This window comes from Neocloeon triangulifer, unplaced genomic scaffold (genome assembly GCF_031216515.1).
Source record: "Neocloeon triangulifer isolate White Clay Creek 2 clone unplaced genomic scaffold, ASM3121651v1 ptg000012l, whole genome shotgun sequence".
In the NCBI taxonomy this organism is placed as follows: domain Eukaryota; kingdom Metazoa; phylum Arthropoda; class Insecta; order Ephemeroptera; family Baetidae; genus Neocloeon; species Neocloeon triangulifer.
Genome location: NW_026775554.1, coordinates 167694 through 180630, shown reverse-complemented (window position 1 = coordinate 180630; position 12937 = coordinate 167694). Strand labels below are relative to the sequence as shown.

Below are 12937 nucleotides of genomic sequence, written 5' to 3'. Positions count from 1 at the left end.
GGAAAAACTGAAATATTCGAATAAGTAAAATTTTCATAAAAACCAATAAAAAAAAGTTTAGTTTATAAATTTTAACTTTAATTTATGTAAAAGTTTTCATTGTTTGTAATTTGCCGCGAAATGAAAAGGTGTGAATAAATCTATTAATCTGAGCCGTAAATTACATTTTGTTCGTGAAGAAAAGGTTTTATGCTGCAGTTCCCTTTCTTCAATTTGATTTTTCATAAAATGGTTGTCAAAAGAGTCTGCAGAGAGGTAGTTTGAATTTACATGAATTATTACAAAATGCAATTGTAACAGGAAATTTTTATTATATTGATTGCATATAAAAATCTCTGTTCTCAAGATTTGTAAATATTTCTCTTGAAAAAAAAGACTTTTTTAGCACGGCCCATGCAATCTTGACAGCTCTGGCGTTCTAACAATTAAAACGAGATTAAGATAAAAATCAAATCATGCCGAAGTAATTGTTGATCAAGTTGGAGGTTAAATGTGAATAAGAAAATCATTGATAATGCGAATTGATATTTGGTTTATTTTCGCTTTTACGATAACAAAACGACGTGTCCACTTAACAAAGACAATCATGGGTCCGAAAAATCTGAAGTTTTCAAAACGTCGTCAATTCATATTTCTCTTCGTTTCAACAAATAAAAACAGAATAAAATCCAGGAGTGTGTGTGAGAGAAGAAGAGCGATCCTGCCGCCACTGGAACTATCCAACTTAGGTTCACAATCTCAATTAATTATATCACAGTAGCAAGGTCGGGTGTCCATCTCAGCAGCTGCTTAACTTAAATATTATTGTCACTCTCGGTGGAGGCGAATGTCTCTGATGGTTTGGCACTGCGGCTTAGTCCTGCTGGGTCCAGCCCTGCTGAAAGCACACGGGTCAGTCTCGGCGTGTCCGAGCAAAGCGATCAAGCAAAGCGGGCCAAACCATTTTCAAATCAAACTCTAAACAAAAGCTCTTATTTCTTTGCCACCACAAACCCGCGCCTCAGGCCGCGCCTTTCACCTTGAACTTTTCGTCTAAGGTGCCTGGGACCTGCCGAAACCAAAAAACCAGACTTCAGACATACAATTCTCTCTGCCTCCTCAGACGATGTTTCACAAATGAGTCCGCAGCGATTTTCAACATGTTTTCTTGAATTTTGATTCATTTTAAACCAAATTTTAAAGTCTTTGTCTGACACATTTCGAAAAGTCAATTCCAATGATACGTAACAAGGGCCGTATCAGACCAAAAATTTGTGTAATTGAGGCCACCAGGACCAAAATGAGGGCAACTCTGTCAATTTTCATCCAAAAGTCATTTTTTGGGCAACTTCAGATTTGCCTTGCAAAAGTCTATCAAATTCTGCAGTAATTTGGAATCGGAATTTTTGAATGTTCGGTTCCTTTAAAAGCGCGCATTTTTATTTTTGTTGAAAAACGCCGAGGCTGAAGCGATGGAACGAGTGATGGACGAAACCGAGAAGCCCAATGAAGAATTAATGAATTTGAAAAGCATGCGCAGCGCCGATTGACAGCAGGGTCAGGTCAAAGGGTCAAGTACCTGGGGCTTGGGGCGGTGCGTGTCGACGGCCTCGATGGGCAGCTTGACCAATTCCATGCGGCAGCCGTACGCCACCGGCGTCAACTTGATGACCGTGTGCAGCGGCACCTCCAGGTACGGCAGCTCGTCTGAAATAAAAAACGTTATAATTATTTACGAAAACCTTGGCGGGCGAGGAATTAGTCACGCGCGTCAACAGAGACAAGGAAAGCAGCAATCCGGCGCCCAGGATGATGACACGAGGCCCAAAACACAAACAAAAGCTCAACCAAAAAATTTAAGTGGATTTCAAGAGACTTTTTTCGTTAAATGACATATATTTCAAAAAGCTGTCAATTGATAATTTAATGAATTAAAAATCTGTTCTAATTCTAATTCAAAAAGCATCTGCATAATTGAATGCAATAAAATTAGAAAAGCATTTATAAAACAAATTCAAGTTTTGAGGCCGCAGTTTTTCAATTGTCATTTTTGCATAAATTGTGACAATTTAAGGAAGACTCAAAATGCTGTTGAAATCCACTTTTCCATGCTTTTCGGGGTCAATGGGGGTCAAGGCAGAGGGGATCGAGTTTGAAAAGTACCGAGCGCGTCGGGCACGCCTTCGTGATCATCCTGGTTGCAGTTTCCGTTGCGCCGGTCGAGTTCTGCAAAAGATTCGCTTTGCTTTCTCTGTTTGGTCAGCTTTTTGTGAAATTTTGCTTAAGTATTGGGGACTGACCGGAGGACTTGTCGGTGAAGTAGGCGAGCAGGCAGCGGATGACGGCCTGGTGGCTGACCACAAGCACGTTGCCCTGCCGCTCGAGCTCCATGATGACCGGCTCGAGCCGCGCCACCAGGTCCTCGTAGCTCTCGCCCCGCGGGTACCGGTACGTGAACTTGTTCTGGTCGCGCGCCGCAAAGTCCTCAGGGTACTTGAGCGCGATCTCCTCGTACGTCATCTCCTCGCAGATGCCCTGTTCAAATCACAAACATTCGTACAAATTAGACAAACAGCCTTAAAGGGCCCTTCCACTCTCGCATATTGACACCTTTCAAGTTAATGCACAGGTCATGGATTGCTTAAAAAAACTAGGTGAAAATTTGATGGATTGATATTGAGGGGAAAAACTGAAAAATCAAAAACTTTCCTGGAAAACGCAAATAAAGTTTTTACTTTAAAACTGAATTGAGTTCTATTTGAGATACAGAAATGCAACTAAAACCAATTTTTTTTAACCGCTTCTTCAACTGAGAGGTCAAATAATTTCAAAGTCAAAGGTCTCAAGGTCTCACATACAAAAACATTCTAACAAAAACTTTCAATTTGGCAAAAAAAAAAAAAATACTAATGTAGTCCTAAACTGAAGAAACAACATATTTAAAATTCAGAACAGCATCTCAAAACTTATAATAAATAAAAAACAAAAACATTCACATTTTGCCACATTATTTTAAGAAATTTAAAAAAAAATTCTAAATGTATCGTCAGAAAATAAATAAAATCACCCATATCACATGCGTACTTTTTTTCAAATAGACCCCAAGATATGCAATTTTTTAGTATCAACTACTGTTACCGTTTGTCAAGGAAAGTTTTTTCTTTTCCAAATTTTTGTGCCCCAAATTATATTTTTTAACTAACTTTTATGTAAAGAAATCCAACTTTTGGCTTTAAAGATGTCAATTACAATTTAAAATTCATCAAACCCGGAGGACATTTCTAAGACGATTTAACCTTTTCTTTGGGGAAAAATTGAAAACTCTCCAAATTTTAACTTTGAAAAATGGTAGTGCATTTAGACTCTGAATCATCTTTGTGACACATCACTGAAATTGTCTTTGCAATTGCGGAATCAAAATTGAGAAATTCCACAATAATAGGTAAATTTCTAAAATTGCAATTGGAATAAAAAACTTGCATAATTTTGATTGGAATGAAATTAAATATACAAAGAACTGACAGCGTCAATTTCGTTGAGGGCTTTCCAGCGTTCCTGGGGCGCGGGGATGCCAGCCACGGTCTGGATGGTGCGCTTGAGCCACGAGGTCCACACGCGCAGGTGGGGGATGTTCTGCGAGCAGATGAACTGCGACAGGGCGTTGGCGTACTGCCGGCCGCGCGCAGACAGGTCCGAGTCTCCGCCGATACGGCCCTCCAGGTTCTGCTCGCTCTCCCCGTGCTAAGCAGCATAATTATATTAGTCAGGAAAGATATAAACCGCGAGAAAAGGACTGACCCTGGTCAGGTAGATGGTCCTGGGCACGATGTGGATGTTCATCAGGTAGTAGACAATCCTGCTCTGGATGTGGCCCTCGTGCTTGTGCACCACCACCTTCTCACCTGCAATAAATTCATTTTTATATTAAAGGGGTTAAACATTTCATTGGTCTTTACGAAGATTCTGATTCATTATTTCAAGACGATTCTAACAATGTGCGGATATCAAATTTCCAATCAAAATTAGCATAGATACCGATGAATTACGTTTGGCGGCCATTATTGTTAATACGGCGACTGCTTTTTGTTTAAAGTTAGCATTTCTACGTCGATTTGAGCTCAAATTGGGTCTTTTGTCTTGTCACATATTTTTGAAATTGATTTTGCTAGATCTATTTGGAATATGGGTTCAAAAAAGTGTTTCTATACTTTCAGAACAGAATTGATAGAAGTGTAGGGCGGCCGAAGACTACTAAAAATTTTAGTTTAAAATAGTCCTTGTGACAAATCGTTGGAATTGTCTTCAACAGCACTATCCATAGCTGAAAGAAATTGCTTTGGAAGGACTGAAAGTAGGGGTTGCAAACCTGTGTTGTAGATCTTCATGAAGCTGAGGTCGGCCTCGAGCGCCTCCTCGAGGGGCTCGTACTTTTCCTTGTAGTGCTCGATGCGCAGCAGGAAGTCGTTGAGCACCGCCTCGGCGTTCATGTTGCGGTAGTCGGGGCTGCTGACCTTGACCTCCATGATGTTCTGCTCGATCAGGGTCGGGTCGTCGCACACCGACTCGACGAAGAACAACTTGAAGCCCATTTTCTCCACCACGATGTTGTGGATGAGCTGGCGCCGGTCGCGCGTCGAGTTGGTCGCGTCGAAAACCTGAAATTTGAATCTTTCAAATTTTGATTAAGAAGAAGAAACTTGTGGAGACTGACCGCGACCTCGCCGCCGTTCTCGAGCCACGCGCACACGTCATTGAGGGCGTCCAGGGCGCACTGCGTCCGGATCGCCATCGCCTCTTTGTTGTCCGGACGGAAAAACTCGTGGCTCTTGTACGCGCTCGTCGCGTGTCGCCGGTACTCGCCCAAGTTGAAAACTAAACAAAATTTAACTTTACTAACGAAATATTAAGATCATAATTGAAACTTAATTTTTTTAAAAAAATTGTCTTTGGTTCTTAATTAGCCAAAAACTTAAAATGGGATCGAATGATTTTTTGTGAAAATTTTACATAAGCAAGCCAGTATAATTTAAAATGCGTGTTTATAAAAAAAAATTATGCGTCGTGCTTCAATTTTTTATTATCAAAATGATCCTTATGGTCTTAAATATTAGTTTTTTTAATGTGGTTTCATCCTCTACAAATCAAGGCATTGAAGAGCGATTTCCATTAAGTTAACTGTGACAAGAACAAAGGGAATGATTTTGAAGGTGAGCGGATTCGAAGGTTTGCCCTTTTGGGGAGGTGCAGGCGTACCTTTGGTGTTGATGCCGATCCAGTTGAGGTAGCGCGACAGCTTCTTGGAGATGTAGGTTTTGCCCCTGGCCGGCAGCCCCACCATCGCGATCACGTGCGGGCTGTTCACGTAGTTGGCCCGCTCGCCTGCAAAACAAAACCAACACTTTCTCACTTTGATTCGAAGCAATGATAATTCTAAAATTAGCTGCGACCAGTGCATTATGCAGAGCGCCCATTGTTATGCTCAACGCAAAGTGCAGCCGTTTCAATTTCAATTCCAACCGCCGCTGTCAAAAACACTCTGACACAAATAAAACTGGATTTTTTCTGATAATGGAATTATTATTAAAACAAAAACAGACAATTTTCTATAAAATTCTTGTTTGCAAATATTTAAATATAAAAATTTATTACAAATATTTTGAAGAAATGCATGAATATATATTTATAAAAAAGAAATCAACTTTTTAAACTTTTAAAAGAAAGCGTCGAAAGAGCGCCTTTGCTTAATGAATCGGATGAATTTATTTGAAGAGTCGAAACGAGCGCTAAATAATATTTTGGTCGGAAGTGGGTCGGGGTCGACGGCCGGTGTCGTTGCGGCGGGGTTAAGGAATAGTTGGCGCGGCGCCACGGGTCGATCGGTGGCGCCCCCGGCGGCCTCACCTTGGCAGAGGTCGCAGCCGCACCTTTCGCCAAACCAAAGATAAGCTTTTTATCTTTTGATTCCTCCGCGCGTCTCGAGATCGAAAAGGACAAAATCTAGTTTGAATGAAGCAGGTTTGGGCGAATAATAATTATTATTAATGGTTTCTTTTGCTCTCACCGATGCGCACGGAGACCTTCCGCTGGAACTGCGAGTTTCTGCGCAACATGTCGTCGGCGGCCGGCCCAACAATCGACGCCTCCAACAATGCAGCGAACGCGAGTTTGTTTGTTTATACGTGCGCGCGGGTGGCGAGTCGCGACTGACACCGAGAGCAAGAAAGGCGGCGACGCGGACCCCCTCCCTCCCTCCCCGACCCGCGTTCGCCAACCCCCTCTCCTCTGAAATTATCATCTTTCAATTTAGGTGTCCGATGCCAACATGCGAATGAGTGCGTTCCTTTTCCGAAATCGAATCGAGACTTGGTTTCGCTTCTACTAATTTTTGATGAATATAAAAACGAGAGCCTAACTTGATGATTATTTGAAAGGAAAATTTTTCCATGTCAATGAATATTTAACTTTTAAAATTAATTAATAATAATCTACTTTTCAAGCCAAAACCATCAGAACCGCTTCCCAATTTACTGAAACATAATTTCATAATTAAGACAATTATTACTTGTGAATACTTAATAAAACTTCATTCTGCAAAATTTCTGAAGTTAAATTTTCTCTCCTCCACACAGAGACTCAATTTTGCCTCTCAATGAAGAGCAATAAAAGCAACGTGTTCACATAACTTGACGGATGAAATGAAACTTCGTCCTTCAATGAAAGTTGTTTTGATGACGACACTTTTGTTATTTGCATCGGCGGCTCGAATTTCCAAGCCCATGGGTCTCAATGAAGCAACTCAAGTGTTTGTTTTATTTCTTTCTATGGCTCATTCGCTCACATTTAAATCAACAATAAAAAGTCAAATGTTAACCTGAATTTCGGAAACAAAATTTAAAAACGCATCTCTGAGATGCGTTTTTCTAGTCTGGGATTTTTGAAATCCACGACTCAATGTTCTTCAGGACTGAGATTTTTGAAATCGTTGACTCTTTACAGAAGTGAGGACTAAGTGTTATAGTTTTTAATCATAGGGGATTATTTAGAAGAAAAGTTCTAAAAATGTCAATGAAAAAGTTTGTGCTACCGGGTTTGGAATGGAAAAGAATTACCGATTTAAAAACAAAGAAGATAAATTATAAACGAGCAAGCAATCGCCTAGATTGTCTTTAACGCTATAGCACATTTTTTTTATAGAAATTGTTCATTTCACGTCTATTTCTCTAAACGAAAATTTCGCCATTTTCAAAATTAAGTGTGTGCTATCATGATTTTGGGAAAACTGCTGATTTTGCTATAAAAAAGAGATCGCAAAAGCACACTAGCGACCCAGAAACCCCTCCAAAACGTGATAGCACACGATTTTTAATAACAAAGTTCAGCTCTTCAGGTCTATATAGTCCTTTATTTACTCTAAACTTAATAAAAAAGTTTGTGCTATCATGTTTAGGAGAATCTAAATTTATTCAAGATTGATATTGCTATTTCAACCTTGAATTTATCTTGTGCTGTTTCTCCTAACATGATAGCACACACTTTTTTGTTTTAGTTTCTAATCATAGGGGACTATTTAGACGAAATGTCAATGAAAAAGTTTGTGCTACCAGGTTTGGAAAAAAATTGCCGATTTAAAAACAAAGAAGATAAATTATAAACAAGCAAGAAATCGCCTTGATTTTCCTTAACGCTATAGCACAAAGATAAACCTGAATTTCGGAAACAAAATTTAAAAACGCATCCCTGAGATGCGTTTTTCTGGTCTGGAATTTTTGAAATCCACGACTCTGTGTTCTTCAGGACTGAGATTTTTGAAATCGTTGAAGTGAGGACTAAAATATTTTAAATCAACAATAAAAAGTCAAAGATAAACCTGAATTTCGGAAACAAAATTTGAAAACGCATCTCTGAGATTTTTTAATTTACATTGGAAAACACAGCGAACCGAATAAATTGTATACAAAAATCAACGAATAATTGAATAAAATCAACTCACCCAGAAAAACGGATTTTCAAAGTCCAGGTCTATTGCCCCAACATCATAAAAGTTTGAAGCAATCATTAAAGAAAAATAACGCTCAAAGGTCATTGGAGAAACTTCTAAGAATTTTGAAAAAGGAAGTAGAAATTGTGTGCAAAGAAGAAAGCATAAAATTGCTTGAAAATTTTTCCGATTTTTTTTTTAATGCAGGCTGAGGCCGGGGCCCGTGGAACCTTTCGCCCCCAACACCCTTATTGCCGCCACTGATCAACATAAAAAATATACATCTTGATCTTATGGTAAAAGCGTAAAAGGTTGAGAAGTCATAATTTCAGTGTAGATTTCACGAGCTCCTTGATAATAAACCGCAACAATCTCACGACAAGTTAATTTTATTTAACTTGAAAATTTAAATCTCTCTTGTAGAGCTAAATTCTGTTTAGATATGACAGGAAAGCTTTGAATGATCTACAGGAAATTAAATTTTTTGAATGATTACATTAAAGAGATCAAAAAGTTTTTTAATTAAAAAAATTTATACAAATTCCTCCGGATTGAAATGAATATAAATTTAAACAGAATAAAAAATTGACATGATCATAATCAAGTTATTTGGTCAAATTAAATTGCAAAATAATTCTAGGCATTCTAGCTTGGCATAAATAACACGTTTTAGAAATTGTGCCTTGCGTTTTAATTAAAAAATACCAAAAATTTTCTCTATAAAAAAGATTTAATCGCAATCAGCCAAATTCATTGAAGATTGTTTTCCGTCTATTTAAAGAAACGTGGAAGATGACTGGGGGTTATGCCGTCGGCGAGGCATCGGTGTGGAACGGGCGAGTCTAACTTGCACGCGCTTCACTTATTCCTCGACAGAGGAGGTCCGGCCTGGCCTGCCTAACTTTTCATTTTAATTGACTTGGCTCTCGTTTTAAATGCCAGCAGTTTTCCGAAAAAAGCACAAAAGCTCGGCACGACGAAAGGAATTCGAGCAAAATAGTAGAAATTAAATTGATTCAATGGAAAATGAAATTACCGTGGCCGACGTTGCTGATTCTGCGAAGCCACGGATTGCGCTCGTCGTCCATGGCGTTGATCACGCGACTGCAGGCCAAAGACCGACCAAACAAACAAACGACCTCTTCCGTTACTTTTGCCCCGCAGACCAAAACCGCAGCCAATCAAATGCAATTAAATTCGCGCAGTCGCCTTTTTTCTTGTTAAAAAAAAAATTTCTTCCTCTTCAGTTAAATTTTGGTTTTGAAAAAGCAAAAAGAGATTTTCGTCGCAGTTGAATTGCAAAAATTGTTGAGGGGGCGTGGCGTAGGTTCACGTGAAGAGCACGCGGCGGCCGCGACTCGCTCTCGACCTTGGCCGCCGCAAACTCGGCCCATCGCCAACTCCCAGATCGGCGCCGCACCAACGCGCGATCCCAACGCACTTTGTTTTGCTGCTCGACTCACTTTACCGACTTTTAACACAGACAAAGAAGAAACTTTAATACTTGCCACTTTTGACAAAAATACCAAATTTAACTAATTTTTTTTAAGTTTAAATTTGAAATTTTCAGATAAACGCATTTTTTTTACCTTTGTAATTATTTTAACCTGGATAATTTTTGAAGATTCACTCTTAGTTTTCAGTTTTTAAACCTATAAACTTATTTGAGCAGCAAATTATTAAAAAAAAAAAAAAAAAAAAAACGCTTCAACGCTCAGAAAAATCACAAAATTTTATTCATTTTATGTATTTTAAATTTGCATGTTTTTATTCAATTAAATTTTTAACACTCAAGCGCAATTACTATAAAGTTTTTGTTTCAAATGGACAAAGTAACTAAAATTTACGCAGCAATCTCTACTTTTTATACGTTTTTGAATAAATAAATAAAAAGACCTTTTTGACGAGAAGAAATAATACTTGAATGCCAAAAAATACGACAAACGATTCATTGTGAAAAATAGAAAAGAAAAGTTATGCAATTCGCTCTGATTTGGAGTTTATTTGATTAGATTCGACCTTGGCCTTGCGCACGCGGCAAGGTCACCCCAATCCCCACTTCTCGCGCGTACGTCCCTCAATGTGATCCATTTTTTCATCTCGCTTTTTTTTCGTTTGGCTGCATCGATTTTTTTTTTAACTTTATGCGATTTTCCTTGTTATCGATGGCCATGAAATTGAATATGTTAGAAGTTTCCCATATTTAGGAATTTATTTCCAGAGGTCAGGTAGAGATTTCACTGAACATATAGAACAGAGAAATGAAAAAGCACTTACTGCAATGAATATGTACGGAGATTTGCGAAAATTGTCTATTGATTGTGCGAAAAAATTGTTTGATTTGAAATTTGCTCCGATGGCCTCTTACGGCATTGAAGTGATCTGGCAATATTTAAGAGAGAGTGATTTTGAAAAATTAGAAAAAGTGAAATCTCGCTATTTTAAGAAAGTTATGGGAGTTTCGAAATATAACAAGAACACCTATGTGTACAAACTAGTTGACGAGAAATTATTTGTAAATGACTTAAAAGAAAAATACGATCTCCCGGAGACTGAAAATTATTTAAAGTTCCTTGAGAGTTATAATTCTGAACATGACATTAGATTTAATGTTAACTTTAATGTCACACCGGCAATGAGAAATGATGTATGGAAACAACCCTTATTTGATAAACGCCATGTTTTTTGTCGATATGCCATGCACGGTTTTCACAACCAAATCTGTAGCAATAGTTCCGAGCGACAGCAGTGCTTCGATGAAAGTGATTCCTGCGTGTGTTTGCTATGCGGTGAGAAATGCACCCAGTACCACCTGGCCGAGTGCAAAAATCGCATCCTTAGTATTAATGACTATTCAAAAATGAAGTGAAAGACTTTGAATTTATTTTGTCGCGCACCACATTGAAAATTGTTTTGTAAAATTTTTTAAGTTAAGTTGAAGTTGTACTCAAATGAGTTTCAAATAAAAGAATATATGCGATTTTCCTTGTGCTGTTGAGCGACCTTGGCAATCACGGCCGCGTAGGAAAAATAAATAATTGAAAACAAACACCTGCGATTTATTTGCGCCGCGCTCGAGCAGTTATACGCGCCTCCCTTATTTGTCGCATTATTTCTTATATGGAAAAAATCAAAACATTAAATTACACTTTATTTTCAGATTCACAAGTTCTGCGTGTAAACTGAATTGATTTGAGAAAACAAAATCAAAAGATGAAATATTTATTAATTTAAAAACATTTGTTTACTAAAAAGTTACAAAATTAAATTAAATTTTTATCGGCTCTTAATAAAGAACAATCTAGAAAATTTACAATTTTTCTGCTCAATATCACGTTTGTGCTTTTAAAATTTCTGCATTTTTGTCTCTCTTTGAATTATTTTATTATTAATTAAAAAGCAAAAATAACGTCACTATTGCTTTTCATCAACCGTAAAAATAACTTTGATTTGCTTGAAAATTGATTTACGTAACATAAACGCCGATTAAGATGAGTTTTGGTGACACATTTTTGGATGGTGTGACTAAATATTTTCACTATTTTTTGTTTTATTTGAACAAACTTGACGTCAGAGGCGATTGTTTGAGTTCGGATCGCGCGCGACAAACAAAGTAAGAACCAAAATCGTTAAGATTTGCTATCTTTTGATCCCCGAGCGCGGCCAAACCCACTTATTATGCAAAAAGCACGTGTGTGTGTTGCACGCGCTCTGCACTTAATTACGCACACCCCTTTCACGTGCACATCCGAAATCGACTGCGAGGAAAGCACAATTTCATTTTGCTCCTTTGCAATAAAATAAGGCTAACCAAATTTTGGCACCTTCAACAAGAAAATAATTAGCTTATATTGAATTTTTTTTAAACATTTGTGGTTTTTTGGTATTTAAAGGAGCTTCAATGATTGAGCAAAACTAAAAAATTGCTTCGTCAAAAATAAAACAACGCAAAAACCAACATGAGTTAAAAATTAAAAATAAAAATTAAATTCTGTCTTAACATTAATTTCCTCTTCTCAGAGGGCGCGATCAATTTTATCAGAAAATCGCTTTGATGCAAAAAAAATCCACCAAATAACATAATTATTCAGAATAAATATATAAAAAATTTAACAAACCTGAGAAAAAATATATTTTTGTAATTTTTTTTAACTAACAAATAATTTAAAACAGAATAAATATATTTATTTTTGTATCGTTACCAAAAATATTTGCAATTTTTGCATAAATTATTTACGATTAGAAATGAATAATTTTCGAATTTAATAATTATTTGTGGAGGAATCGACCTGGTTTATTTGCGGTTGATCCGACCAAGTCTTGATTAATCAGAGATGGACGCTTGGCCTTGGGCTCGAAGACCCGCACTGAAAAATAATTCTTTTCTAATTACGCGACCGCGATCGCCATTGCAACGTGTGTCACTCTTGAAAAGGGAAGCCTCGCTCGTAAAAAAAAAATACACGAGGATTTTTTCTCTTTCAAGGAAAAAGAATTTAACAAGAAGAAATTGCTTCCAGGAAAATTGCTTTTTCCTCGAAATTTAGGGACGAATTTCGTCACTTTTGGGAATCCGGAAACCGGATTTTTTGGTAATCCCAAATCTGCGGGGGATGAATTCGATCGGGGGGTGGGAGGGGGTTGGATCGATGTTCGGCGGTACGGCCGACGAGACCCTTTTGCGCTCTGCCCTGGGAAGGGTGCGAGACCCTGAGCCGGATTCGTACTCACCCCTGACGGGGAAGGGTTTGGTCTGGATGGTGATGTCGGCGGCGCCGTTAGCGTGCGGCGCCGCGCCGTTCCTCCTGTTCTCCGGCGCCATGACCTGCGGCGGCGCCACCTGCAGCATCGACTGCGTCCGTGAGCGACCGACCGATCCTCCGTGTCCGTCCGACGACAGACGCACCGATCACTGCGGACACGGACCTGCCGTGTCTGAGTCTCGACTGGGCCGACCGACCGACCTCAGGTGCTGCTGCG

General features: G+C 38.5%; 1 protein-coding gene across 11 annotated transcripts; it reads right to left on the bottom strand.

Moving 5' to 3' along the window:
- Positions 1 to 512: 512 nt before the first annotated feature.
- Positions 513 to 12929, bottom strand: LOC132197346 (6-phosphofructo-2-kinase/fructose-2,6-bisphosphatase). 11 transcript variants are annotated; one of them, XR_009441846.1, is made up of 11 exons: positions 12689 to 12929; positions 5233 to 5358; positions 4691 to 4851; positions 4346 to 4634; positions 3778 to 3881; positions 3502 to 3720; positions 2280 to 2514; positions 2143 to 2205; positions 1559 to 1686; positions 941 to 1048; positions 513 to 877 (listed from the first exon to the last, which is right to left on the bottom strand). XR_009441846.1 is itself a non-coding variant. In XM_059620584.1 (10 exons), the coding sequence occupies exons 1-10, from the start codon at positions 12804 to 12806 to the stop codon at positions 1001 to 1003; spliced, it is 1491 nt and encodes a 496-aa protein (XP_059476567.1). In that variant the 5' UTR covers positions 12807 to 12929; the 3' UTR covers positions 513 to 1000. The 11 variants fall into 11 exon arrangements, 9 of the variants coding, with proteins under 9 accessions (XP_059476567.1, XP_059476568.1, XP_059476569.1 ...); XR_009441845.1 differs by having other exon boundaries at positions 513 to 874; XM_059620584.1 differs by having other exon boundaries at positions 513 to 1048.
- Between the last annotated feature and the right edge of the window lie 8 nt (positions 12930 to 12937).

What these genes read in the sequence shown, in the direction of transcription:
- LOC132197346 (XM_059620584.1), bottom strand. Translation starts at nt 12,806, where the DNA reads ATGCTGCAGGTGGCGCCGCCGCAGGTCATGGCGCCGGAGAACAGGAGG. An exon ending in CAAACCCTTCCCCGTCAGGG is followed by an intron (nt 5,359 to 12,688) that starts GTGAGTACGAAT and finishes TTTGTTTTGCAG; the next exon opens with GCGAGCGGGCCAACTACGTG. An exon ending in CCCTCAACGAAATTGACGCT is followed by an intron (nt 2,515 to 3,501) that starts GTCAGTTCTTTG and finishes TGATTTGAACAG; the next exon opens with GGCATCTGCGAGGAGATGAC.